Source organism: Melanerpes formicivorus, unplaced genomic scaffold (assembly GCF_026170545.1).
Source record: "Melanerpes formicivorus ecotype bairdi unplaced genomic scaffold, bMelFor1.0.p_v2 SCAF_7, whole genome shotgun sequence".
Taxonomy (NCBI): Eukaryota; Metazoa; Chordata; class Aves; order Piciformes; family Picidae; genus Melanerpes; species Melanerpes formicivorus.
In genome coordinates, this window is record NW_027142359.1 from 16,084,568 (window position 1) to 16,111,850 (window position 27,283).

Consider the following 27,283-nt stretch of genomic DNA (forward strand, 5'->3'; position numbering starts at 1 on the left):
CGGCACGTAGCTGGGACCTGGTATCAGCGCTATGGTGAACACAAATTTCTGTACCTTTTCAGACTACAGTGCTTACACTGCACAGCAGACAGTTTTACTCCTAATGCAAAGTAAAATTGCATTGCTTGACTGGAGCAATGAAACCTGCTCTAGCATGCCTGTAAGACCTAGCCACACACTTTGAGGCACGACCCTCTATGGATCAGAAATTCCTAATGCAGAGGTACAGTAAAACCCAGAATTGAGAGGTGTTCATTCAAAACCTAGCTGTTACACAGAGAGGGGATAACATTGTTTACCCATGACAACTGACTAACTTATGCCTCATACCCCCAGGAAGTTATACAAAAAAGGAAAAGAACCAAGTTCTCTCAAATGACTGACTCAGTCCCACCTCTCAGCTATTGCTATGCACTTAGCTATGCTCTATTTTTGTCCTTTACAGCTTGTGATAAGGATGACTTCATTAAGCTTTTAATTTTTTTAAAGTAGCGTGTTCATTCAGGACAAGAGCCTTTATTTGTAAGCTGATGGTCTCTCAGCTCAAGCACACTGTGAGAGTTCAGGGTTTGAACCTGAGAAGTCTAAACATAACGGGAAATGCTGTAACAACGTTACACAAATAGCTGTCTGTTCCCTCTGTGACAAGTAGTTTATAGAGGGAAATAAATGAGTAAGCGTAGTAGGCATAAAGTCAAGCACTCAACACAAGCTGTGTTGAATGGTGAAGATTAAATCAACATCACACAGTTTTCATTCACAGGCATCATCTGTGTTGAACCCAGGCTCAGTTTGGTAGGGATACTCATATAATATAATTACAGTAGCATGTCTGCAAACTGGACAGAACCAAAGTCTTCCAGGCAGCCTGAGCTCCAGGTCTTTAAATAAAGTACTTCACCAGGTGTTTAAAACCACAGCATTTAAAGATGCATTTTCTCTCTCATTAAATGATGCCTGGGTTAAATCATGCAGAAAGGGACTAAAAACTTGCTCTAACTGCCTATGAATGGGTTAGAAACTCTGCCTAGCCAAAGAGTGCATAAACTTTGATTAAATCTTATTACCTTGTTATTATGAATTATTACTGTTGCAGAGCTACATGACTGTAGTAGTTACACTGTAAGACATTACTTTTAGCTGGAGACTATAATTTTCATTCATTTTTATAAACAAAAACTGAAAAAGTTTAGCAAAACTGAATAAAAATATTTGAAATCAATCTTGGCTTGCATTTGATGACTCACCACTGTTCAAACTTGTGCAACCATTATCAAAACTAAATAAAAGAGGTAAACAGTAGCCTGGGAATGAATGGTACAGGCCTTACTACCAAGGCCTTTTATTCTCAGTTTGAGTAAACTCCAGAAGATGGCTCCCAGCTTCAGGAAATTTCAGTTCTAGTAACTACCACAGGAATGCTCCTTAGTAATTTAAAAAAAAAACTTGTTTAAGTTAGGAAAAGATTTACATCTGAAGGAGCAGCAGTAACTTAATTTAAAAACAAATTATGGTTCTGTTGGACTCAAAAGTAGCTTAAACTAGATTTACATAAGAACAAAAGTCCAATGCAGCAAGCCCTTTCATACAATTCATGAAAACCTCCAAGAGGAAAGTAAAGCAAATTCTGAATTTGTGTTCCTCTGCCAAAGGCTAATCACACACATGCAGATCAGCACTAGTATTTGCAGTGCTCTCACTTCCACTGTGCACTATGAATCTTAACAGAAATGCCACGCTTTTACTCCAGATGAAACATTTTCTGGCAAATGAACTGTGGCAGTTTTGCTGTTCTGCTCTTTTATTGGTGTTATTATGAATGAGTTCAAGACTGGTTTAAAGTAATTTGTGGCTAGCAAGTCAGCATGCAGTGATCACTGATTAGGAAAAGCTTATTCACTTTCACTGAACTGAAAACATATGAAAGCAGCACCTACAACTAGGAATCCTGGTCCTTTAAAAAGGGTTAAAAAAACAAACATTGAAACAAGAGGTGGGCAGAGGACCAACAATGACTGAAAAAGAAAATAGAGCACAGGTGGCTTCTGCCAGGCAAGAAGAAAAACTCCCCTGTTTTACCAGGGGTTACAAAAGAAACAAAGGAAAGGACATGTGGTATCACTGGGAGAAAAGTTATTATCTGACTAGAAAGGTCTGATGCTTCTTCCAAACTTCAGTAGAGAGATGTCACAATGAGCAATTTTTTATTGACCACTTGTTGCAAAAAAAAAAAAGCCCACCTGAGCATCTCGAAAATCATCTTTGCACAGCATGGCTGGTAAGGAACTGACAGCCTGGTGCCCTGAAGCCTAGACTGAGACACTGGAAGCCCAAGCCTCCTCCCACACTGATGCCACAGAAGGGCTAACAAGGATGGCAGCAACAACCTCACAGAGTTGTTTACAGAGGGATCAAGTCCTTAAGACTTCACAAATGCTGACTGAGCCAGATGATTGCAAATTAACCCCAAACACCGATGCTGATGCCTGAGAACTGCCTGGTGCAAGTGTGCAGAGGGGCCCACCTGCCTCACGCTGCTCCCACCACATGCTCTCATCCTCCCACAGATCCCACAGATACGGGGGACGTAGACACAGTGATTCAGAAATTGTCTTACAGGTTAACAACATATTTCTATTGTCAGCTGATAGGATCATGGTTTTAAAGGTTTATTTGATTTCAGGTAGGTAAATTTAGTTGATATTCCAGTAAATATTTACAGTATTTGGCTTCAGTAGGTAAACTAGTAATCTGAGATGCATGACATCAGCATTGTTTAGAATTCCAATACGTTAGCACTTGTATGCATTTCTATTTATTTAAAACCCCATGCTAGTTTAGAAGATCAGGGTAGAAGATTAAACATACTAGCAACATGCCACTCTCAACCATGGTTTGACCTGTCCTTTACACATCAAACAGGATGCAACCCAGTTAGAGAAAACCCAATGTATTTCATCAGGCACTCAAAATGTCACCAACAGGAGACTGAAGTAAAAAATAAAAGTAAGATTATTTGCAGCAGCTCAGCATGACAAAGAAACCCTCTAAAAGAAAATGTAATTTAATGAAACACTGGCAGTTTTAATACAAATATGTGGTTAGACATTTAACCTCAGAAATCAGATACTGAGCTGCTAGGGGTAAAAGGGAAAAAAATAATTGCTAAGATTGGAAACATTAAATTTGGGTTACTCTGACTGATTAAATATTCATGGCCAAAAGATTGAAATTAAATAAGAATGCTTTCTTTCCAGCCCCCATCGCCCCCAAATCAGTAATTCCCCATCTTTCTGTTTACATCCTTAAATATGCATTACTAAACTAAAAAATAGGCAGGCAGTTTGGAACTGCTGCCTTTAGTGAAGGAAGCCAAACCAAACCTCTGAGAGCTCAGTTGTACAAAAAAAGATTTAATTTAATCAAAAAAACCCCAAAGAAACATAAAATGCTCATTCCACCCTCTTCTCTCAAAGAACTGTCATGAACTGTCCCGAATTTCCCCTTCTTCCATAGATGAAAGCGATGAACTTTCACTGTCCGAGCTCTCTGTAGATTCAGTGGCATCTGAGGGTGTAGGGCACAAAAAACAAACAAGCAATTAGTTTCAGCAATGTTGTTTGCACGTCAAATAGAAGCAGTTTCGTACCTTTCTTTTTACTAACACTTTCCTTGAGGACAGTTGTTTCTGAAGACCTACCCAGTCTCATAACATGGGATAAAGCCCTGGGTAGAGCCTTATTGTTGAAGGAGAAAGCTAGACAACGTTGAAAATTTCTTTTTGTTTTCATATCTTGGTCTTTCAATCAAGTAGGTAAGAAGAGTATTTATCCCACACAAACTCTTCCTCTTCATCCACTCAGATTTTCAAATTGTTCTCCTTGCTTGTTTGTTGTATATGCTGTTTTCTGACTTGCTACACACATATGTCACAACTATTAGGAATTATAAATAATTTACACTTTTATTAGCATTTCAGTTAAGATAAGAGAACTACTGAGAAATTCTAAACAGAACTGGGAAATTGAGAAGATGTACCCATGTGCTCCTTCCACATGTTCCAGCATCCCAATGACGGTGTTAAGCTGTGTGAATCCATGAACTAGTGCTGATGAGGTTAAAGCTGTACAGTAACTTGGGCTTCAGGACACGGCTGTTGTACTCTGCTGACATCATACTGCAAAGAACTCATTTCCCAAAGTGGTCTTCAGGCTCACACCCTGAGACTCCTTCTTTAACGAGCACTGACCCCGGTCACCTTGTGGTGAGGTTACTAGATGCCACTGGTCAGTGGCACTCAAGCAGCACAAAAATAAACTACAGCAAAGCTGGCCCATGATTCATACTCTGCTCTCACTGTTATTTTCAGTATTTGATCCAATTGTGAATTTAAAGAAGTTTTTCAGCATTTAGTGTCAGATGCTTCATTAAGGAAATGCTATTCAAAGTACAGTTACTGTCTTGTCAAGATACGTTCTACAGCTGGCAAATACGGGTAATACACAGGACACAGTGTGCACCTGTATAGTTTCTATGGAATTTGGTCAAGAAAATAGAAGCATTTCACCCAGAAACATTGGAGGTCACATTTTGTCCACATGAAATCTAGTGTATAATCAATTAACATTTATATGCCAGATATGTACTGAGTAATGCACAAAGTAAGGATTGTTTTTGCCCCTAAATCCTGTGAAAGCTTCTATAATCCCCTACTATCTTCAGCCATGACTGACCCTGTATGCTGAAATCAGAGCACCTGTAGTTTTTGCTATAAGCAAGTCAAGCATCAAAATATCCCATAAAAGAATGTGGCAATCTTCTGACTCACAGTGAAGCTCAATGGACAAATTCTAGCTTTAGTTTAGTCTGTTAGTGAGTTTTATGTAACAAAAATTACATTGTCTTCACTCAAAATGAAGACATTTTTTATGGTGTTGATAGCATTCCCTACAACCGAAAGGTTGGTGGTTCGAGCCCACCCAGGGACGAGGCGCTACATTTTAGGGGCAGATGTTAGTCAGAGGGTAGAAAGGCTCTGCAGAGGGACCTCGACCAACTGGACAGATGGGCAGAGTCCAATGGGATGGCATTCAACAAGTCCAAGTGCCGAGTGCTGCACTTTGGCTACGGCAATCCCATGCAGAGCTACAGGCTGGGGTCAGAGTGGCTGGAGAGCTCCCAAACAGAGAGGGACCTGGTGTGCTGATCGACAGCCACCTGAATATGAGCCAGCAGTGTGCCCAGGTGGCCAGGAGGGCCAATGGCATCCTGGCCTGCATTAGGAATAGTGTGGCCAGCAGGAGCAGGGAGGTCATAGTGCCCCTGTACTCTGCTTTGGTTAGGCCGCACCTTGAGTACTGTGTCCAGTTCTGGGCCCCTCAGTTTAAGAAGGACATCGAAACACTTGAGCGTGTCCAGAGAAGGGCAACAAGGCTGGTGAGAGGCCTTGAACACAAGCCCTATGAGGAGAGGCTGAGGGAGCTGGGATTGTTTAGCCTGGAGAAGAGGAGGCTCAGGGGTGACCTCATTGCCCTCTACAACTACCTGAAGGGTGGTTGTGGCCAGGAAGGGGTTGGCCTCTTCTCCCAGGCAACCAGCACCAGAACAAGAGGACACAGTCTCAAGCTGCGCCAGGGGAGGTTCAGACTCGAGGTGAGGAGGAAGTTCTTCACCGAGCGAGTCATTCGTCATTGGAACGGGTTGCCCAGGGAGGTGGTTGAGTCATCGACCCTGGAGGCATTCAAGGGGAGATTGGACGTGGCACTTGGTGTCATGGTCTAGGCATGGGGTCTGTGTTGATAGGTTGGACTCGATGATCCTTGAGGTCCTTTCCAACCTAAGTGATACTGTGATACAGAGTAAGATTGCCCAGTCCTTACCACCATAAAACTGTCTGCCGTTTACTTATTCTACTCTGGGATTAAATTTTTCAGTGCCAGTTTTCTTCCTCAATCCTTACTGTCCTTTTCTTCCTCAATCCTTACTGTCCTTTTCTTCCTCAATCCTTACTGTCCTTTTCTTCCTCAATCCTTACTGTCCTTTTCTTCCTCAATCCTTACTGTCCTTTTCTTCCTCAATCCTTACTGTCCTTTTCTTCCTCAATCCTTACTGTCCTTTTCTTCCTCAATCCTTACTGTCCTTCGATTGTTTTTTTCTTTAAGTTTCAGCCAAAATACTTCAGGCATTTCTGAGAACCAGGATAGAAGAAATACATTTTGTCCTCGTTAAACTCTAGCAGTCTCTCTTCGAAGGTGTTTAGTTTTAGCTCTCTGTCAGTTTTGGGGGGGAAGTAACTTGAATTGCAGGACAAATTGTGATGTTTTCCCAGTATGTGCCTATTGCTCTGAAAACTTGCCTTGCTTTCTTCCTGGGGAATGGGGTGGATCTGAGGTCGCTCAAAGTAACATCATTTCAGCAGTTAAATTCCCATTAGACTGTTTTTTGTTCTAGCCTGTGCCCTTGGGAAACAGCCCCTGGAAGGCTATGGCAGTTGAAGCTCCTGCGCTCTGGCAGACACCCTGCCAAGCCATGCGCTCATTGATGTGGCAGCTGTTTGCCTGGAATGCCAGGGGGAGGTCAGTCGGACAGGCACTTGAGACAGGTGTCCCTCCGGGTGTGAATGGAGAAGGAAGGCAGAAAGGAAAGGCAGTACTGGCAGAGACAGGATAAGCCAGAGCAGCATGGATGGCTTGGGAGGAATGTGCAAGCAATACAAAAAGCCTTGTGTGCTGAAGAAACTGGGCTGCAAGTAACACAGATGATGCTGCAGTAGAATGGTCAGCCCCTGGGAGATGGGAGTGGGCTAAAGCACCTTGCTGATTAGAACAGACTTCATGGAGTGTCCCCAGAGGTGAACCCAGTAATTCCAATCTTGAATGCACCTGGCAGAACAAACTACCATCTTTACCCCTTTATTCTGTAAGGATGACACGCAACAGTGACTGCCACACTTCAACAAAAGTCACATTGGTCTTCAAGGGGAGTAACAGCAACAAAAAAGCCCTCCAATTTTTATAGTCCTGTTCTGAACACACTTTTCTTCAAATAATCTGGGGCTTCTCCAACAGGCTTCTATTCTTAACAGGAAAAGCTCCAAGAACATAGGGTCCAAATCAAACTCAGGGTGAAATCTTAACGTGCTAACTAAAACGATGTACAAAGATTAGTTGGTGAAGTTGTGAAAATAATGAGTTTTTTGCCATTTGCTGTTGTAATCGAGACATGTCAACAGAGACCTATGCATTTGATTTTTATGGAATCTATAGAAGCAATGAAAGAAGTGTTAAGAAAAGTAGTGGTTCCCAAACCCAGAAATAGCTACCAGTGTTCTCTGGATACCATCCTGAGGGATGACTGCTAGCTGAATGATTCCTGCAGCAGAGGAAGGTCACTGTCAAACATTTGCACTGCCCTGTGACAGAACTGCTGGCACTTCCCCCAGACCATTATTGTCTCTCTCTTCCCTTTGGCTTTCTGTTCTGCCTTTTACAGAATTAGCTAGCTGCTGTGGCAGCACAACCTCAAAATCTAGTTGGTCAATCACCACTTATTTGAATCTATACCCTTAAAAGAACAACCTCCCTCCTGGCTCAGGAGATGACACCCAATCCATTCAGGCTACATTTATAAGTCAATTCATTATAATTCCCTCCTGACATCTAAATCATAGGGGTAGGAATGATTACTAAAAAGCAAGGAACCTAGATCAAGAAACAGTAGATAAACTGAAAGCACCTAGTTTCTTTGTACTCCAGTATATGTACCTCTACACCTAGGATGAGTATCAGTGGACCTAGTTGCTCAGACAAGACTCTTATCTCATCCCCTTGCACGGCATCTCACTTGCAGAAGCTCTTGCAGTACAAAGCACAAAAAATGTTTACATGTCGTTTCTGTCAGAGCAGATTGCTCCACTTAGCGTCATATAGCCAGAGCAGCCAAGATCCAAGTCTCATATTTGTTCAGTCAAATTATACACATACAGAGGCATGATTGAGCTGCCACAGGAAAAGAGCCATTGCAAATATACATCAACACTTACCCTCAGAAATGTGTGAAACTTACAGACTGGGCCATGACTGAAAAGTATGTAATTTGTTAACTAAGGTGACTAGCTGGGAAACTAAGAGACAAGAGAACCACAACTGCAGAAAGTGAAGTTGGGACATGAAGCCTTTACACAGAGAGGAAAAAGGGAAATTAACTTCAAAACTAAAACACAGATTCCTGCTAGACCTGGATCCTCCTCTAAGTGAACTCCATGATGAAAGTCTTCTCTCAACTACGTACTTTTGGAAAGACAACATTGTTCTTTTAACCCTCACAAAAATTATATGCTATTATGATGCCTAATAACTGTCCTGTAGGTCAGAATTATTTGTCCAGGCTTAGGAGTTATGATGGGAAGTAATGGAGAATGACTCTTTATCTGGTTAGCAAGCTTACTTAAATCCCATCTTCCCCAGACAGCTTGACTTTTTAGAAAAACACAATCCTGCCAAACTTTCCTACACACAAAAATCTTGGTTTAAGCTTAGTGGCTAAAAATACATTTATTTATTTATTTTGAAAAAATCAAGTACCAGTAAACAAAATTTAGGAAAAACATATATAACACAGCTTATGGATATAAGCCATCAGCCAGCAGTTTTAAGACAAAGCATTCGAAACAGCTTTTTAATATCCATCTTTTAGATTCAAAGGGAAATACAATACACACTGCACATTCCTGGTATTACAGAATCATAGAATCAGTAAGGTTGGAAAAGACCTCAAAGATCAAGTCCAACCTGTCATCCAAAACCTCATGACTACTAGACCATGGCACCAAGTGCCACATCCAATCCCCTCTTGAACACCTCCAGGGACAGTGACTCCACCACCTCCCTGGGCAGCACATTCCATTGGCGAACGACTCTCTCAGTGAAGAACTTTCTCCTCACCTCGAGTCTAAACTTCCCCTGGTGCAGCTTGAGACTGTGTCCCCTTGCTCTGGTGCTGGGTGTGTGGGAGAAGAGACCAACCCCCTCCTGGCTACAAACACCCTTCAGGTAGTTGTAGAGAGCAATAAGGTCTCCCCTGAGCCTCCCCTTCTCCAGGCTAAACAATCCCAGCTCCTTCAGCCTCTCCTTGCAGGGCTTGTGCTCAAAGCCTCTCACCAGCCTCGTTGCCCTTCTCTGGACACGTTCCAGTGTCTGAATGTCCTTCTTAAATTGAGGGGCCCAAAACTGGACACAGTACTCAAGGTGTGGCCTAACCATTGCTTAATCAATAGGTGTATCACTAATTATTATTTAGCTAAAATATCTAAATACAGCATAAAGGAATATAAATATATGCTTACCTTGGCCAAGAACCACCATGTCATTCTTCAGTGGTCTCAAGACGACAAATAAAGTTGGATACTCAATTACTACTTTGCCTTTCAAATTGTCCAGGAGGCTTCTACTAGCATCCAGTTCATAGTACCTTAAAAATAACAAGGAGGTTTATTTTGGATTTTAATACTATCAAGAACATAATAAACACTTGGGGTGAGGGGGAAGCTTTCCAGAAATTCACAGACTTTTCATATGGTATCATGTTCAGAAGAACTACCTTATGGTTCAAATTACACATTCAGTCTTATTATCCAACCACACAATTTTTAAGGAAAATCAAAGTGAAATTTCCCTAAGACCTGAAACGTTGTATCAGTTATTAATGAGTATCTTCACCAAAACTGAATGTGGACACAGAGTTATCCAAATGGATATACTTACCAAAATATCAATTAAGAATAAAACACAATGTTTTGTTTATGGGCTTTAACACCTGAGGTTTAAGAGATGTGGTTAGTAGTGTAGTGTACCTTACTTATCATGCTTGCTTACGAATTACCAGTGAAGTACTGTGAAGATGAAATGAAAGGCACATCTGAACAATTACTACTGTGAAGGCATACTGGAAGCACTTAGGAGCTGTCTCTGTAGAAGTAATGACTCTGATACCCAGAATATTGGGGCATTAACTTCTAAAAGGCAGTACAACATCTCAGTTTCTGCCTAAGCAAATCTCTGCTACCAGCACCATCTGCAAGAAGGTCCCTGTAGAAATCCCCATGTGTGCGCTACAAGGGGCGCGTGACTCAGATGCACAGTCCTTTTCCAGAAAAGGCAACTCTTTACCCTGGAGGGTGAAGCCAGGTATGTAACAAATGATGCCACAGTAATAAAGAGTAAATTGAGCATCTTCACCATAATTATTTCCTAGAACTGCAATATTATCTTCTAACTCTCTAACTGAAACCTGGACATGGGATTCTATGGAATGGAGTATTTCAAAGCCCTCTGAAAGAAATTCTGTTGCTTTCACTTGCTGTTAACTGTGGTATCCAACAGATGCTCTGATATTATTGCACTGCAATCTGAGTTATGCAATTCTATCTGCAATCAGCATTATTGAATTACTACTAAGCTATTGTATCAGTTAGAGGCAAATGAAGTTCAAACCCAAAATACACATCAGGCAATAAGTGGGGTATTTCCCATAGCTGCTCTACCCGCTCTGTTCATTAACATACTATGCAGTTGGGTTTTCTTTTGCCAAAACCAACAATGGATAGATGAAGGAAACGATATAGTTTATGATTTACAGTAATGTGTGATTAAGAATGGTACACCAGAGGAGTCAGCACATGAGAAGAACATTGAAGGTAAAATAGGATTTGAGTTGTTGGAATTTAAGGGAAACTTAGTTTGAGCAAAAATTATTTCTCTCTCATATTCAACTTCAATCATCATGAAAATATTTGGTTTCATGTTTCTTTCAAGCCAAAGTAATTATGACCTCTTCTTAGTGAAACCCTTTAAAAAGGATAACAGTATATTACATTTCTCATTGAATGAATGCATTCATAACTTGTGGATTAACACACATGAACAGAAACATATTTACTGCTTTATTTACAGTGCTCCACATACAGAGTATGGCAATACCTTTCCCTTGGCAAGGACTGCAACACATTCTTTTCTGGTTAAGCAAACATTTACCACCAAGAGGCTAAAGTAATCCACATGCCACAATACACTTTCCATTATCTCATGTTTTAGACAAAATATCTTTAGTGTCCAGCTTGGCATAAGATAAAACATTTGTACTTTAAACTATTTTATGATAGTAAATTACTGAAGTGTTAGATCACTGAGTCAGAGCTTTATCTTTTTTCTTTTTTTTTTGAAAGTCACTTTTATTGGTTGACAGTGACGGAGGAAACATCTGAATTTTTAGTGCTTTAAACTTCAGTGAGAACCTAACAGAGAAACTTAATGCTTCTCCTTTTAAATTTGCTGGGTTTGGCTATCCAAAGGACCTCAGTCTACCATATTCCTTACTTTATACACAAGTGCAGATTCAGGTTTTCTCTTAGTCCAAGCTATTCCTTGACTTTGCATGCTTCAAATATCTCAAAACAAAACTAATCATTGTCATAGAACTCCATAGTCTAAAACAGGATGGTTCCCAAGGAAGACTGATTGTTCAGATTCTCTCTGTAAGACTCTGTCATGACAAAAACCTTCCTCATCTCATCCCAGAACTACAACAAAGTCATACGTCACAGAGTGAATAACAGACTCATGGGTAAGAGATGAGTGTCCTTTTCAAGAAGCCTACATACACACACAATTTCAACTTTTACTGAAGAAAAGGCTAGACCTGTTTGGAGAAAAATGAAATGAAATGACATTTTGGTAAGACTTTTAACTCCCTGGACTGATTATTCACCAGGATGAGCTGAGGACATAGGGTAACAGTGGAATGTAGGTCCTCACATACATGATTTGCAGAGAGGTAGTCTCACCATAGGTAGGAGATGGGCAGAGAGAACTTGGTCATCATGTATATTTTGCATTACCATTTTTACCTACTTGTCCTGAATCACTGGGACTGTGTAGCTTGCTCAGCAAAGACCCATAAGAAGCTCCAGCCTTCTTCAGGCCTTTCCTTCACTATACATTTCAAGTGACAACCCAGTAAAATGAATGACAACCAGAGTAAGTCTGTCCTTCAACTCAAGACTCTTTCATGCTCCAGCATCAGTTGCAGGAACCAACTCAATTAAGGCTGTCATCCCAGACAAGCTCCTTCAGCCCTTCATGACAAGGTAAGCCTGGCTCCAAACAGACTGACTACCCTGACAGAACCAGCACCTTAACACCCCATCTTCACATCCTTTTTTTAAACCCTCCCTGTGGTTTCTTGCTTCTCTCACTGCCCAGCTCATTCAGATTGTCTGCACTTCAGCTTCTCAATCCCTGTATTCAGTGGCATTTCTCCTTGCACCCTTCTCTTTCACATTTTTTGCCTCCCTGCTATTTACTTCCCATGTATTTGCTTTCTCTCTTCCATACATTCTCTCATCCTCCTTGTCCAACACCCATCATCCAGTGATACACTTTCCTGATTATTTTCTTTCCCTAAGCAAGGCTCATCACGAAGCAAGAAACAGGCATAGATTTCTTCTTAATAAGGCGACTCCATTTATAAGGATCACAAAGAGAAAATCTTGGCAGACAACAGCTTTTGGTTTCATCTGGAATGCAGTAACAATAACTGCTTTTTCAAGGACAAAAATTAAACAAAATTTGCCTGCCAGCAGGCAGTTTAAAAGCCTACAAAAATTTTGACAATTGAGAAAATTTCACAGGATTCAGCAATCCCACATCACATTCCTCCAGATAAATCGTTACATTTACTCCATGAATGTCTTTGTTACCTTTCACAAAATGCTGACATTAATGTGGCTCTGCATTTCTGATGGCATCTTTGAGCTTCTGCAAAGGACAGTTTTGCTATCTATAGTTATTCCACCACCTTCCAGGAATTCAACATTTCAGTCTCCTAATCTGTCTCCTACAGGCAGGAATGCCGTGTTAGGTCACTGCATCACAACAAGTTCCCCTCAAATGGAGCCTGTGGCTATTGTCCCAGTGGTGTAACTTGTCTCCATGAACTCAGACAGCAGGAAATTCCCTACTGATCAGGTTTTCCTGAATGTCATCTACAGGAACTTCGATTTTAATAATAATAAAGAGAAACCTGCAATCTGAAATTAAAGATAAATTGTAACCATGTTATTTCTTTAGTTTAGTCTTCCAGGCACTGAAAAGAGGACAAACAAGTTTCAGCCATCTAAGTAATAGTAAATGCTGCTAAAATGCATATTTGTATAATGACGTTCATAATTTTCCTGTCAGAGATCAACTAAAACCCTTGTGCATATTTTAAACAAAGATGATTTTCTTCCTAGAACTGTGGAAACATCGAGGTCTTTTCTTGGCATTACTCAGATACAACAAATCATGCTATCTATGTTGGGCCTAGTCCTAAAAATCCACACTCAAACTCCTGGTAACTTATGGGGAAAACAAAGATTTATTTTTTCTCCCAAACAGAAGAGCATAGCATTTCCTAGGTATCTGCATTTGCCTAGAAGGGAGCAAAGACTGGGTACAGCCTTTAGAGCCTCTCCCAAGCACTCACTCTGAAGTACTGCTGCACAGCAAAGATAATAACTAACAGATGGACTTTCATTCCTAACTGATGAATAATCTCTTTGTGTGGTTATGATTTGGTGAACATGGAAGTAGTGAAATGCATGTTTGAATTAGGTATGAAAGGAAAGTTATATGGCAGAAAGTAAACACCATGTATAGAAATAATGCAACATTTTTGTATTTAACCTTGTCACTGGGATTTCAACATTCAAAAACCCAGAACACAGTGAGTTTTGTTAGTCCATGTATGGGAAAAATAATTAGAAAATTCAATGAGCAAAATAAAAGCCAAGAGCTTAGAAATGAAAAAAGGAAATGTCATGCCTTAACACTTCCTTTGTAATTAATTCTTATCAACAGCTGAACAATATGAAAGACTACTCTGTATGCTCTTTAAAGAAGGGGACAGGAATCAAGGTCAAGTTAATATTTTAACATTAAAAAAAAAAAGTAATTCACTAGAGATTACACAAATACTTTAAAACTTGGCTAAGCTCCTCCTTCCACTCTTTGTCTGTGGTTTTTCTCCTGGTCTAGGATCTTGATAATTTGCCTTAACGTATGTTCACTAACCTCTCTTCTGTACTGCTGATTACCTGCATGGCTCAACCTTTACCAATACAGACCAGATCCCTTCCAATCCCTTTTCAAGTCAGATTCCCATCTTAAGTACCGCTTTCAGCATCATTGATGTCCGTTTCCATAAAGAAGAGGAAACCTAGGACAAGGAATCTCCTCTTACCAACCAGTTAGCCCAAAACTGCTAGGGCGCAACTACAAAAGCATAGAGGGAAAACTGGCCAACATATCAGTAAAGGATGTCAGTTTTTATCAGCATCTCCTAACTATACCTACATAGCCAAAATATAAAAAGGCACTTCCAAATAACAAGAAAACCATGACGCTGTTCCTTTTCCTTGCCGTATTTGGGCCTTGTATCAGCCTCAAACAAAGACTATTAAGACAAGCCAGATCAATCTACAGACTCCTCTCTTCTATGGGCTGTAAGAGGCACTTCCACTAGGGAAATCTAAGAACTCCTGGATTAAAAAACAACCAACCAACCCACAACAAAACACGACAGCCAAACATACGTAAGACTCACAAAACCCCTCTTCTTACAAGCATATTTCAGGGAGCAAAAACGTCATAGAAGAAAAAAGAAAAAAAACAAATACCCAAGTGAAGACAGTAGGAACACAATTGTCACCTAAATTATTTGGCACAATAATAGATGTCCAACTTCGTGCACTTTTACCCAACAAATGTATCAAACCATCAATGGAAATATGAGATAAGTAAAATAACACTACATCTACGTTGCTCTAGAAGCACAAAGGCTGTCCTTGTTTAAATCTCTTGAGAATGAGGCAATTATACAGAGAAAAAAACCAAAGTAAAAACAATTTAACAACAATCATGGAAAAATGTATCATTTGAGGGCAAAACCCATAAAGAAGATATGGCATCTGCGGCAACGATTCAGTGGACTGCGTATTAAGAGTGATATGGTAAATTCAGGATGCACAATAACAATCCGAAAATTAACTGAAGCAAAAACCACTTTGCATTTTTTTTGTTATGGGAGAATTTAAGACACAACTGCAGGAAAATGTGAAACTAGCAAATTTCAGTTTCTTGTACTTGGTAGAATTTGGTTTGAAGAACACAAAAATGATACTCAATTTCAAGAGAGCAAACACTCTCCCCATCTCCTAAGACCTACTGAAAGTAGTAACAAAATCCAGTAGCAAGGAAAGATGTTATAATTTAAGTGCAACATAAAAGTTAAAATATGTAACTTGTACAGCTAATAAAACACTAGCATGATCATGAAGCAAACCAGAGTGTCGTAAGTCTGCTTTAATTACAGTGGCTGTTACACAGCCTCATGAAACGCTACTGCAAATAATTTTAGAGATGAGTGGCGTACCTTGGAATAGCAAAGGATGGCATGAAAAACTCTTAATACATCCAATTCAGAAAATTGCTAAGTCTAATCTTGTTTAATAAATTAACAAAATAAACACAAATGCAACACTGATGAGAAATCAATCCTTGTAAATAGGCAATAGATTTTTTGTTACACTTTGATTAATCTAATGAACTTCCATAGCAGGAACAGGAAGAATTGATACTTCAGTCATTTCCAATCCCTAGACAGCAAATTCCAATTTCCATATTTAGCTCATATGGAGATAGCCTGAATACTTCCAACACTCTGTACTAAATGGTGGAACCATATCCACAGATTTATACTTATTTGCATGGGAATCAAACTGCCAAAAAACTTTCCATTAAGGGGTTACTAATGCTTTACAATGAAGAGGAAAAGCTATGAAATAAAGAAAACAAATTATTTTCTTGGCAAACAAACAGGAAGATCAATTCCCTTCTTGGCAAGGTTGAAACAATCAGCCCTAGCTCATTTCTGTCAAGAAAGAGAAAAAACAGAGGGATTCCCCTTTGGCAGCATCAGGAGGACACAACAGGTTTTCTCCTTCCTGACTGGAACATGAAAAGGTTCTCCCATACTCTGCCCTGATGAAAATGCTGATGGCTACACTGCTGTGCTCCGTAGTGCTGCAGCTTCCAAGTTCAGTTTATGACTCCAAATGCTTGTAAATGCATCTTTACTCCTAGAAGCCTCTTAATCCAACCTCCCATTCTGCCTGATCCCCCAAATTCAAACTTTAAGTCAGTATCTCTGTGTGACCTTTTTCTTTCAAGAAACGACAGCAAATTACTGCTTCAGAGAAAAAATTTCACAGCAACTCAGACAGTTGAACCTCACAACACTTATCCTAGACTTGAATCAGACAAACAGTCTGAACGTTACTTCTGCTCTAGAGCCCATTTTTACCCCCACCAGGAGTCAATGGATCATTCAACAGGGTTTTCCCATCTGCAAACTTGGACTTCACCGCCTGTCAATTTCCCATCAAGTCTGCCTTATACATGCATGCTACACAGTGCACAGACTTCCATGAAGGTATTTTCCATACTATGCATGTGTTACAGAGTACAATATATGTACATGGTTCCTCTCTGCTCCCTAGTAGAGATGGTGGATTGGAGTAAACTGCAAGGTTTGTTCTTGAAACAGCCTTTCCTAGATATTAATTTTTCTCAGAGGAAGAAAATCTGCCTGTGCATAAGCTGGGGATGCTGCTACAAGACCAGCTATGGTGCAGAAAAGAGACTACTGTGCAGTTTTCTTTACATTTCACAATTTGGGGTGTGCCTACCTGCTTTGCAAACATGGAGGGTTTGTACGTCTTCAGTTTTACCTGTGGTAGGTACAGAATAAGACAAACTGCAGGCTGAAGCCCACACTAGCACTCATATTGTTATCTCATCCTCCACCTCTTTACTAACTTAAATATCACTCCTTTGTAAACGGTCTGGATCCAACTTGCTGCAGCATGGACAGCAGAATGTTGGAGCAGAGGCTATAATTCGAAATAAATCTTTGTGTAATAGATGTCTCAGTCAGCAGCTCTCTAGCTGGGACACTCCAGAAACCCTAATGCAATACCATTAATTATAAAACAATTCATCCAAAAGAATTCAGCATGGGTTACAAAATGCTGGATTGTTATTTTAGAAAACAGGCGCCTACTGGTTCATAAAGGAATCCCTTTCAAGAAACAAAATGAATGATTGCTCAAGATAGTAAAATGGACAAATTCTGATTTTTTTTTTTGGCATCATCCCAAAAATCTTCTCAAAGGTCAAGTAATTGTAGTCAGACATCATAAACATTTAGCTATGTGTGGTACAGATTCAGATCACACATTTTATGTTCAGCAATGACTAGTTTTCTGCTTTCCATCTGTGTTACACAATGCAGGATTTCAATGAAAAATGTAAGCTGATAGGAAGGAAGAGTGACTATTTTTTACAGTAAAAGCTATATATCCTGGCATTTGTTGCTCTGCATCACTTTTGTCAGCTGAGACTGATGTTCAGATAAAGGGGGAGCACGTGAAAAATGATGCTAAAATGGCTGCAGTAACAAAACTAGAAAGCCTGAAATGACCTACAAGAAAACATAAAGTATTCAGTACGAAAAGCGGAAGTTTTAATAACCACCCCCCCTCCCTAAACAAAATATAACACTCTGGGAAAAATACAGCAGCAAGTATTAATACACAGAGGTGTTGTGTTTAAGAAACAGACTACAGACCAAATTCTACTTCCCCTTGAACGAAGTCGACAGAGCCTGACTACAGTTGTGCAGTGAAGAATGACTATTGTAAGCTAGCTCTCTGCTTTTGTAAAGCTGGCAGAGCTGCTTTTGTGCCAGCTGCTGTGAGCTAGAGAGGAGTAATGAATTCTACTGTCAATCTTCTGTTGGCATAGGTTAAAGCCAGCTTGGGGTCCGTTCCAACTCATGCCAAGGCCAGCAGTTCAGCCAGGGATTTGTATCCTTAATTCCTGTCTCATGTATACCACATAATAATAACACAAATGTGAAAAGAAATTGCTTCCTAAGTAAGACTGGAGAACCTTAAATAAACCACCCCACAGTTTTCAACATTTGCAGAAAATGCAGAAGAGGAAATAATGCTTGCAATGTACCAATTCTAGTACATATGTTCTGCTAGGTGAAGTAGTATTTTTGAAATGAGATTGTAATATGGTGATAAAAAGAACTGATACGTGCACCACACTAAGAGCAGTGACTTTTTAAAGCAGCTGGAGTTACGAGAAAAGCAGAAAGCAAACTATAAGCTCCGGTAGTTTTAGATGAGGTTATCCACAAATGATAATGCAGAAAGAAGTGCCCTAGAAGAGGATATCAAAAATTAAGGATAACACTAACAGTATTTGAGGCTATCTGCAACATATATTTAAATAGAAAATTTTGATAATAAAATCAGATATAACAGGTATCTAATAGATACTTTCAATGACAGAAAAATAGATAACCCAATATAAATGCAACACTTAAAAAGATTTGGTTCCTTTATATTAATCTTTAAATTCCAAGGTGAGTTCCTAAAAGTCTGTTGGCATATTTGCACACGCCCAAGCAAAAAACTTACTTAGAGTCTTAAATCTATTATTTTGACTACTGTGACCTACTAATGTGATCTAATGCTTAGTTATTTAAAAGCAACAGACTACAAAAGAAAATTCTCTTTGAGCAGAGAACTCAGTCATCCAAGGAAATAACTCTCATTTCTGCCATCTGATCTTGAGACAGGGAAGTGCTCCAAAATTACTAACATCATCCAGCTTTCTGGGAAGCAACTGCATTGGATCAGTCAAAGCAAAATTAAGTGTTCACCACCATAAAGCAATGGCATTTAGTAGGAAAAAAACCCCTGATACTAGTCTAGCAGATTTTCTTCCCTGTGGCCCACAAGAATTAAGTGGCAAACATGCCAGTATTCTCATGTGCACAGCCAATGTCACCACAGAGAGTAAGAAGCCCCTTGATGTTGGAACTGGTACAAAAATGCTTTTGGTATTTTGTGCTTTCTGAGTAACTGAAGCATGCATGAGCTGCACCAGTACTACCAATATAAACCCCAAAATCTACAACTGATTCTCTACCTATCCCTGTATGGTGGCAGTTTTACAGAAGAAAAGCTACAGGATACAGTCTGATACTACTCTGTACTACAGCTCCTTTAAGGATATGGTTCACTGAAACCAGTGGGCTTTGCAAAGCTGTTATATACAGCCAGAGTGTATTTTGCAAGCACCCAAATGTTCTATCAGTGTCTAATGATACCTTCAAATCCCAAAAAGTCTTCTACAACAACATTCATGTGCCAGTCTGAATATATTAACAAGCAAAACCCAGTATCTATGAACAGACCTAATGCAGATGCTTAAAAAAACCACTGCTTTTTAATTCCATTAAACTAAATGCATGTGATTAAAGACAAGCAACTATCTGAGCTAGATTCATGTAAGATATTACTGAACCCTCAACAAGACTTCTTTAATTAATTGTCTCTTAGATGACGATATCTACCTTAAACCAAGTCTGCTGCAGTTATTTCTCTTGTAGAAATAGGACCATCTTAGAGTAATTAATGTTTTCATTAAATATCTGTAGTTAAAAAAAACCCAAGTCTGACCATTACCTTAATTATAACAAGTGTCAAGGGTCTGTTGGATTTAGGAATTATATTTCTGGTTTTTTTGTTGTTAGGTTTTTTTGTTTGCTTTGTTTTGGTTTTGTTACACAAAGCCTAACAAGGAAAACAAGAAGGTATATTTCCCAAACCAGATGGTATAATTTTGCAGTTGGATCTTTCCTTAGTGGAAAAAGCAATACTCTTACCATATGAAGTCACTTTGAAGGCATCCCAAATAAGGGACTGAAGACAGTCAGGACACTAATTTATCCTGAAGAAAGAAAAGACTACTTTATAAAAGAATGTACACTGTAAAATCATCCAAGAGGCTGCAGTTAAACCTTTCTTGGAATAGCTACAGCTAAGGAGAGAATAGACACCAACCACCATCTAAATATTGCACAACAGGTGACAGAGGCAAGCACCACCAAATGGAAAACTATTATAACCCATTCAAATGCAGATTTTTTCCAAACCAAGGTTTTAAAGCAGAGAGAGAGTTGTGTAATGCTGGTTTTCTCAAACCTTTCTTTGTAAGTTTCATTAAAGAGTAAGTGCAATTAATAAGAAGACTATCAAGTGGCTTAACAGTTTCAGTGTTATACAGCACTAGGTGACAGGTAGGGAGGAGAGGACAGGAGGAGAGATTATGCTTTACATTACTCCAAGTAATTGTGAAGTGCTTCCAATTCATACTGAAAGCACTTCTGACAAGCTGGTTTTACAGAAGACAAAAGTAAGAGCTTATCACACAGTTCTCTAGGAACAGTCACCACCAATTATAAAAGGCACCTAAGAAGAAGAAAGCAAGCTCTGTGTTGTTTGGCAACTGTCCATGATGTCCGCACACCAATGGATCCATGCAGCTGCTTTCTTAAGATCTGCAGAACTCCTGTGAGGAAGCAGAAGTCTGTACTACATGACTAATTTATATTTTTGGAGAAAGAAAAAAAGAAAAACCAAAAAATTTAAAGCATTCTGCAAAGGACCTTCAAACTAAAAAAGGCATTTGCTGTGAAACACAGAAAATAGCCAGAACGAAACCACAAACTCCTGTTCAATAAACAATTGCAGGAAATACTAAAATCCTTCTGTAACATACTTATCTTTAAAACAGAAGGCTGACATTTTATAACCCATAATAATTCTGCTTAGATATTATCTGAAACACCATTGGATTTCCTCAATAAGATGTAATTGTAACTATTAACTGTGTTCTTTTTCAGAAGGTTCTGCTAAACCTAAAATCAACATCCGACTCAGCAATGTGTATTTACAGCCTTTCTATTATCTAGTGTTTGTGGAGAAGAAATTTTTTTGGTGAGCCCAAGGGAAGCTTTGAATAACACAACATTCATGCAGACTGTATTTATTTGTGGACTACACCAATCCTACTCCTCCAGTCTGCCCACAGAAGGACGGAAGAGGATTTTGTCATACAGGAACGTACAGCCTAAAACCCTGTAGAGTAAGGTGGCACAGAATGACAAATTACTCTGACAGTGGTGCTTAAGGCTACACAAACCAGAAGTTAACAGCTCCCCACTGTTAAAGAAATGTGGATAAAGAAACATGACAGCACGTCTCCACACAGCTTTTGTTCCAGGCTGAACACCACCATGCAGCAAGCTGGTCACAAGTACTTCCACTGCAGTTGCAGGTATTGATTTATAGAATGAGAGCCATACATCTCAAATTAATTTAAGTGAGGGGGAAGTCCATAGGAGAAGAAATCAATTCACATTCTCTTTTACTTAACTGTAATGCAACTACAGAAAAAATTAAATTCCCTCATAGAGCCTTTGTCACAACAAGCACGCTGGCCTAACTGTGCTGAGAGCGCCCGCTGGCAGAAACACAGCTTGTGTCGACAGAAGATGCTTTTCTGCTGACACAGCAGTGCCATCATTTCAAACAAACTTTGTTCTTTCCTTTCAGACAAGGAATTTTCTTTCAATATGCTGCTTCCTTGACCTGTCTGCACTCCACAGCTGGGCTTGCTCCAACAACTCCTATGAACAGATTCACATAATTTCCAAGTGAGGAACTGCATTTCTCAAGTCAAAACTTTCTATTTTAACTTTCTGCAGTTCTTTTAAAACTTTAAACTTTGCATTCACTAGGTGTGGTAAATACCAATTCCTGTAACTTAGAATAGAATAGAATAGAATAGGACCAGGCAAAGCCAATTCGGGGAATACAGATGGGGCTGAAACTCAAGGTTATTTACAGCAATTAAATTTAACTTCCTGAGGAGAGTTCTCTCTCAATAAATCAGTGAGCTAAAGAAGCATCACACAGATTTCAGAAGAGGAAAATGGTTAAGTAACAAAAGAAACTGATGAGCATAGAGACAGTCCACTTGGATATTAAACTAGTTCTTTCCCAAGGCTTCTATGCAACTCACATACTTCACCTCAGAAGATTAAGAGGTGGACATTACTTGCTATTACAAAAGCAATTTTTTCCTTCTTTTCTAAAAAAGGAAATGTGAAAACCCAAGTGCCAAAACACCACAGAAAACCCCACCTGTGTATGAATTCCTTTATTTTCCAATACTAGTAACTCTTCAAGATCATTGCTTGAATACCACCTTCCCAACCTTGTACTGCAAGATGTACAGCAGTAACATGCATTTACAGTTTTTGTTACTTGAGAAGGGGACAGATGTTGCTCATGCTCTGGGAACCTGTTCTGTTAGCAGATAAGCAGAGGAGTCTGCTAAAAATATTTTTTAAGTGGGAAGTTGTTTCTGATCTCATTTCCTATAGCTGAACTCCCAAAAAGGCTTCCTTACTTGGGTGCAACAGCACATCCAGGCAGCATGGCTACTGTGCCTGTGCTGGACAGCCCTTCATGGAGCACTGGGAAATGCAGCAGAAAGGCAGGAACTGAGCAGAATTCATCTATCAACAGGTGCTTCTGCAGTAAACTTTCCAGGGCAGCTCACAACACCAGCTAAACCACTGCTAAACTTCTTCCCTAAACACCCAGAATTTGGTTATTCTTGAACTAAATGGGAATCAGTCCAGACATCTGTCTTTCAGAAATCTGCATAAATGCCTCTTTTAATCCCTACTGGGAGCACCAGTAGGCCTTAATTACCTGGACAATCTTCACCTGGGATTTCCAACCACATTCCCTTCCCAGGGGTTCAGGAATAGAATAGACTAGATTATTTCAGTTGGAAGTGCCCTACAACAATCATCTAGTCCAATTGCCTGACCAATTCAGGGCTGATCTGATGTAAAAATGTTACTAAGAGAATTGTTCAAACACTTCTTAAACACTGATAGGCTTGGGGCATTGACCACCTCTATAGAGAGCCTGTTCTTGTGTTTCACCACTCTCTCTATAGAAATGTTTCCTAATGTTCAGTGTAAACCTCCCCTGGACCAGTTTTGAGTCATTCCTGTATGTCCTGTCACCAGATACTAGAGAGAAGAGATTGGCACCTCCCTCCCCAATTCCCCTCCTCATGAAGCTGTAGGGGGCAATAAGGCTGCCCTCAGCCTCCTTTTCTCCAAACTAAACAAGCCCAAACTCCTTAACTGAATACTGAAGACACTGAATACAGCCAACAATCACCTCTTCTGACTGGCTGGTTATACCTTACAGGATGTGGTTTGCCTTCTTGGCTGCCAGGGCACACTGCTGACTCCTACTGAGCCGGCTGTTGACCAGTACTCCCAGATCACTTTCTGTACGGCTGCTGTCCAGCCACTCCCCTCCCAACCTACACTTGTGCCCAGCATTACTCCATCCCAGGTGTAGAAGCTGGCTTTTTGACTTGTTACATTTCATCCCATTAATCATAGCCCAGTGCACCGGTCTATCTAGAGCCTTCTGCAAGGCTTTCTGTTCCTCAGGAGTCAACAGCATCTCCCAGTTTGGTATTACCAGCAAACTTGCTAATGGTACATTCAACTCCTGCATCCAGATCACTGATAACTATGTTAAACAGAACCGAACCCAGAACTGAGCCCTAAGGAACATTGCTGGTGAGCTATTAGCAGCCAGATGTAGCCCTATTCACTATGGCCCTTTGAGCTCTGTCTCAGCCTGTTCTTCACCTAGCATACCATGAACCCGCTCATCCCACAGCTGGACAATTTGTCCAGAAGGATGACAGTATCAAAAGGAAGGAAATAAAGTATTAAAAGCCTTACTAAAATCCAGAAAAACTACATCCACCAGCTCCCCTTCATCCACTAGGTGGGTTTTAGTTAAACAGGACTTTTGCTTTGTGAACCCACAATGACTGTGCCTGATGGTTCCATTATTTTTTATATGCCTTTCAGTTGCACTCAGTAAATCTTTGCCACCATATTTCCAGGAACTGAGGTTAGACTAACAGGTCTGTAGTTCACAGGGTCTGCTGCCTTCACACCCTCTTTGCCAACTGGAGTAACCACAAAATATGGTTACATGAAGAGTGATGCAAAGGAGTTGTATCAAATGCAGTGACTGGATGCTGATAAACACAGAGCTTCTGCTGCAATGATTTAAAAAGACAGCTCAATTCAACTATCCCCTCAGTCCTCTTGAGGAGATTAAGACATACACAGAGGAACTTGCAGAAGGGAATGGACACCTCTCTTTCTACTGGTTAATACAGTAATTTCACATTTTAACACAAACCTAGCTTTACTGCAGGTGTTACATTTGCATGGCTTGCTACTGAGGCAACTGAGGTACAGGTACACTCGCTCTTCCACCAATCTAGCTGCAAAGTGCCCTAGCTTCTTAAATTGTCCAAGGATGAGTCTGCTGAATTTCCTACTCAGTAACTGCACAGAAATTTCAGTGTTGACATATTGCAAGACAAAGACATAACAGTTTTGTTTTTTTTTAAGATGGCTGGTAATTACTCATTGAACTTTAACCTGTGAGATTATGTAATCTCCATATTAAAGGCTAAAAAAAAGGCATATTAATTTTGCTGGTTTTAATTAATAAATGCACAAAATGAAGAATCACCTTACCTGACAGAGTTTTGTTGCCTGTTTTCTATTTTCATTAAAATTTGTACATCTGACTGAGGAGACATTGTATACATTTTTAATCTGAAAGAAAGAATATGCCATAGAAATGAAGAATCCATGATGTATAATGGCTTTCTTCTCTGTAAGAGATGGGCATCTTTTGCACATCAACAGCCAAAAGTATGTATTCACAAAGACAGTAATTTGCCACATACTAAGTATTTCCTATAAATGAGAGCTGTAATGAAAAGTATGCTTTTCTAATTACTCTAAAGAAAAGGTTCCCTCTCACCCCCATTGAGGTTAATTATGGTTACATTTTTAGAATTACAGTTGCTTTATTTGATCTTTATGCCACAAGTCAATTTCTTAATCTTTTTCCCAGTTTAAAGTTGGTGGCTCTACTCCAGGGTTAGTTGGTTGGTTAGGATGGTTTTCATCACAGGATTTAAAAGATGTACTGCTGACTGGGAATTCAGCTCTGCATGCTGGAAGAGCAGCTAGTTGAAGCCATTTACTCAGAACTGTTCCCTTCTTTTATTAGTACATTAGATGAACTAAGTAGAAAAGCTGTTCAATACACACCTTTGACAAACTACAGGATCTGACTCCACTGGATCAATGTACGGCTTAAGGATATCAGCAAGTGCTTTGTCGTCAGGCACCCTTTCATCAAAGATAAAAATCAAATACATAAGGCACGGTTCATCATGTACACAAACATCTGTTAGCCAAGTCAGCTGGAGGGAGCTGAGTGTTTGCACACTACAGTGGCACAATTGAGTAGTTTTTGGAAGGATCACAAAAGTCTATCAATGCAGCATAGATAATTGGGAGCTTTATCTCAGTTTCAAAACCAGGACTTCTCTGACATATACAAGGAATAAGCAGATGTGTATCTCTTAGTTTCTAACCCTGCACCAGAAACATGCTGTTCCTACAGTATTAAAAGCAGACAAGGGCATACTTCTCATCCTCCTGCAGGCTAGGAAAAAAGGACAAACATTTGTCAAAAAGAGCTTGGTTTTTGGCCTTTGCAAAATGTGCATGTGGGTTTTCCCACAATGCAAATCTGTTTCATCTTACATGAAGCTCCAGTGTCCCAGGGAGGAGAGACAGCAAACCCTGCTGAATGTTTGCTCCATAAGAACAGGATATGTCAGGTGTACAGGATATACAAGCTGCTCTTGTTTACAGAGAGAAAAGGACTAGCAAACAACCATTCTGGCTGATTTGAAAAGCCAGATAACTTTCAAAGAGGAAAGTACTACACAACTTTCAGTATATTTTCAATTTAAATGTCTTTGTAATGAAAACTAAAAATAATGTTTGAGTTTACTTTCTATAATAGAAACAGATAAGAATTCATTAAAATATGTTGCAGTTCAACTTCAGCAGACTAATTTATAAAGTCTGTTTTTCAAGCTCTTTACCCTTTCAAAATGTATTCAGCATGACAGTGAGGAAATACAAGCTTCAAATGCCAGTAAAACTTTTTCTCCCTGAAAAGAAAAAGAAATGCATATTCTTAGTGTTAGCCAGTAACTACACCTTGTTTTAACCATGATAAAGCTCTAACCCTAACCCATACCCTATAGTTACATGTTATCAACTAAATGAGATTTTCTAGCATTTTTTCATCATCCTCCACAATTTTTCCAAATAGGCCACGTTCATCTACTCTAAGTGACCAAACTTTATTGAGACAGGCTTTCTTTCTGTCAGACTTTTAAATCAAGATAGCCAGAGCAATAGGAGCTCTACCCATCTTCCTCTCCCAAGATGAAAAGGACAAACCCTGATACAGCTCACAGAAATATGTATGTAGTCTTGAGAGCTGTCTCCAAAACAGGCACTTGAAAAAGAAATGTTCCAGAAATACTTCTATCTATCTACTACCTGTTAGGAATACTCTTTATCTGTCTGCAGGAATGGTTATCACATAGCACATTCTGATTTCACATACAAGAGCAGTTTCCTACAGGCTCACTGAGCAGATCCAGCTCATCACTGAGTAAAAATCAGCTTAAGAGGGGTCTTTACAGACTTTCATCATCCCTCCCCCTTCCAGACACATGGAAGAAAGTCTATGGAACAGTGTAGAGGAAGAGCAATGAATCTGGGATTTGAAACACTGCAGTTAAAAAGATTGTTTGTTGTCAAAATGTTTCACTGTAGAAAAACAGAAGTGCTGATCCTTTTTTTATTTCCATTTTCTTCAAAGTAGTCTTGCGTGAAGTAAACAGCAAACAGAAAGAGGCAAGACAGATGAAGAACAGGGTAGGAGAAGGCAAGGGAAAAAGAAGCTTAGAATTGGCATAGCCTCCCTCACCATCACTGATCTCTGCCCAGTTAGAGAACTCGATGTCAACTGCAGATTCTATCAAAGCTGCTTCACAACAAGTTCCGATTAAAATTAGATATCCTGGCTCCAGCTCTCACTGACTTCATTTTCCATTATGGCTCACTGGGGTAGTATTTCCTTCAAACACAACTGACATGTACTATGTTCATTTTTAAAATGAAATTGCTTAATTGAGTAAGTCATCTGCAGTTGAGCAACAGCGCAGTGCATGAAGTGTTCCATACTGCTCAGCTGCCATGGAACGCCACCCCACAGTTTTCCAGAATACCATGGCACTGACTATAAAACTACAAAATGGCA

The 27,283-nt window shown here is 39.7% G+C and overlaps 1 protein-coding gene across 1 annotated transcript in view; it reads right to left on the bottom strand.

Moving 5' to 3' along the window:
- Window positions 1-3,393: 3,393 nt before the first annotated feature.
- The window catches only part of ZNHIT6 (zinc finger HIT-type containing 6), a 30,792-nt gene continuing 6,902 nt past the window's right edge, over window positions 3,394-27,283 (bottom strand). Inside the window, exons 6-10 of the mRNA XM_068141186.1 lie at window positions 26,052-26,120; window positions 25,204-25,284; window positions 24,619-24,699; window positions 9,344-9,468; window positions 3,394-3,567 (exon numbers count right to left, since the gene is read on the bottom strand). Of these exons, the coding sequence (XP_067997287.1) occupies window positions 3,482-3,567; window positions 9,344-9,468; window positions 24,619-24,699; window positions 25,204-25,284; window positions 26,052-26,120 (442 nt within the window). The 3' untranslated portion in view covers window positions 3,394-3,481. The remainder of the gene's footprint in view (window positions 3,568-9,343; window positions 9,469-24,618; window positions 24,700-25,203; window positions 25,285-26,051; window positions 26,121-27,283) is intronic.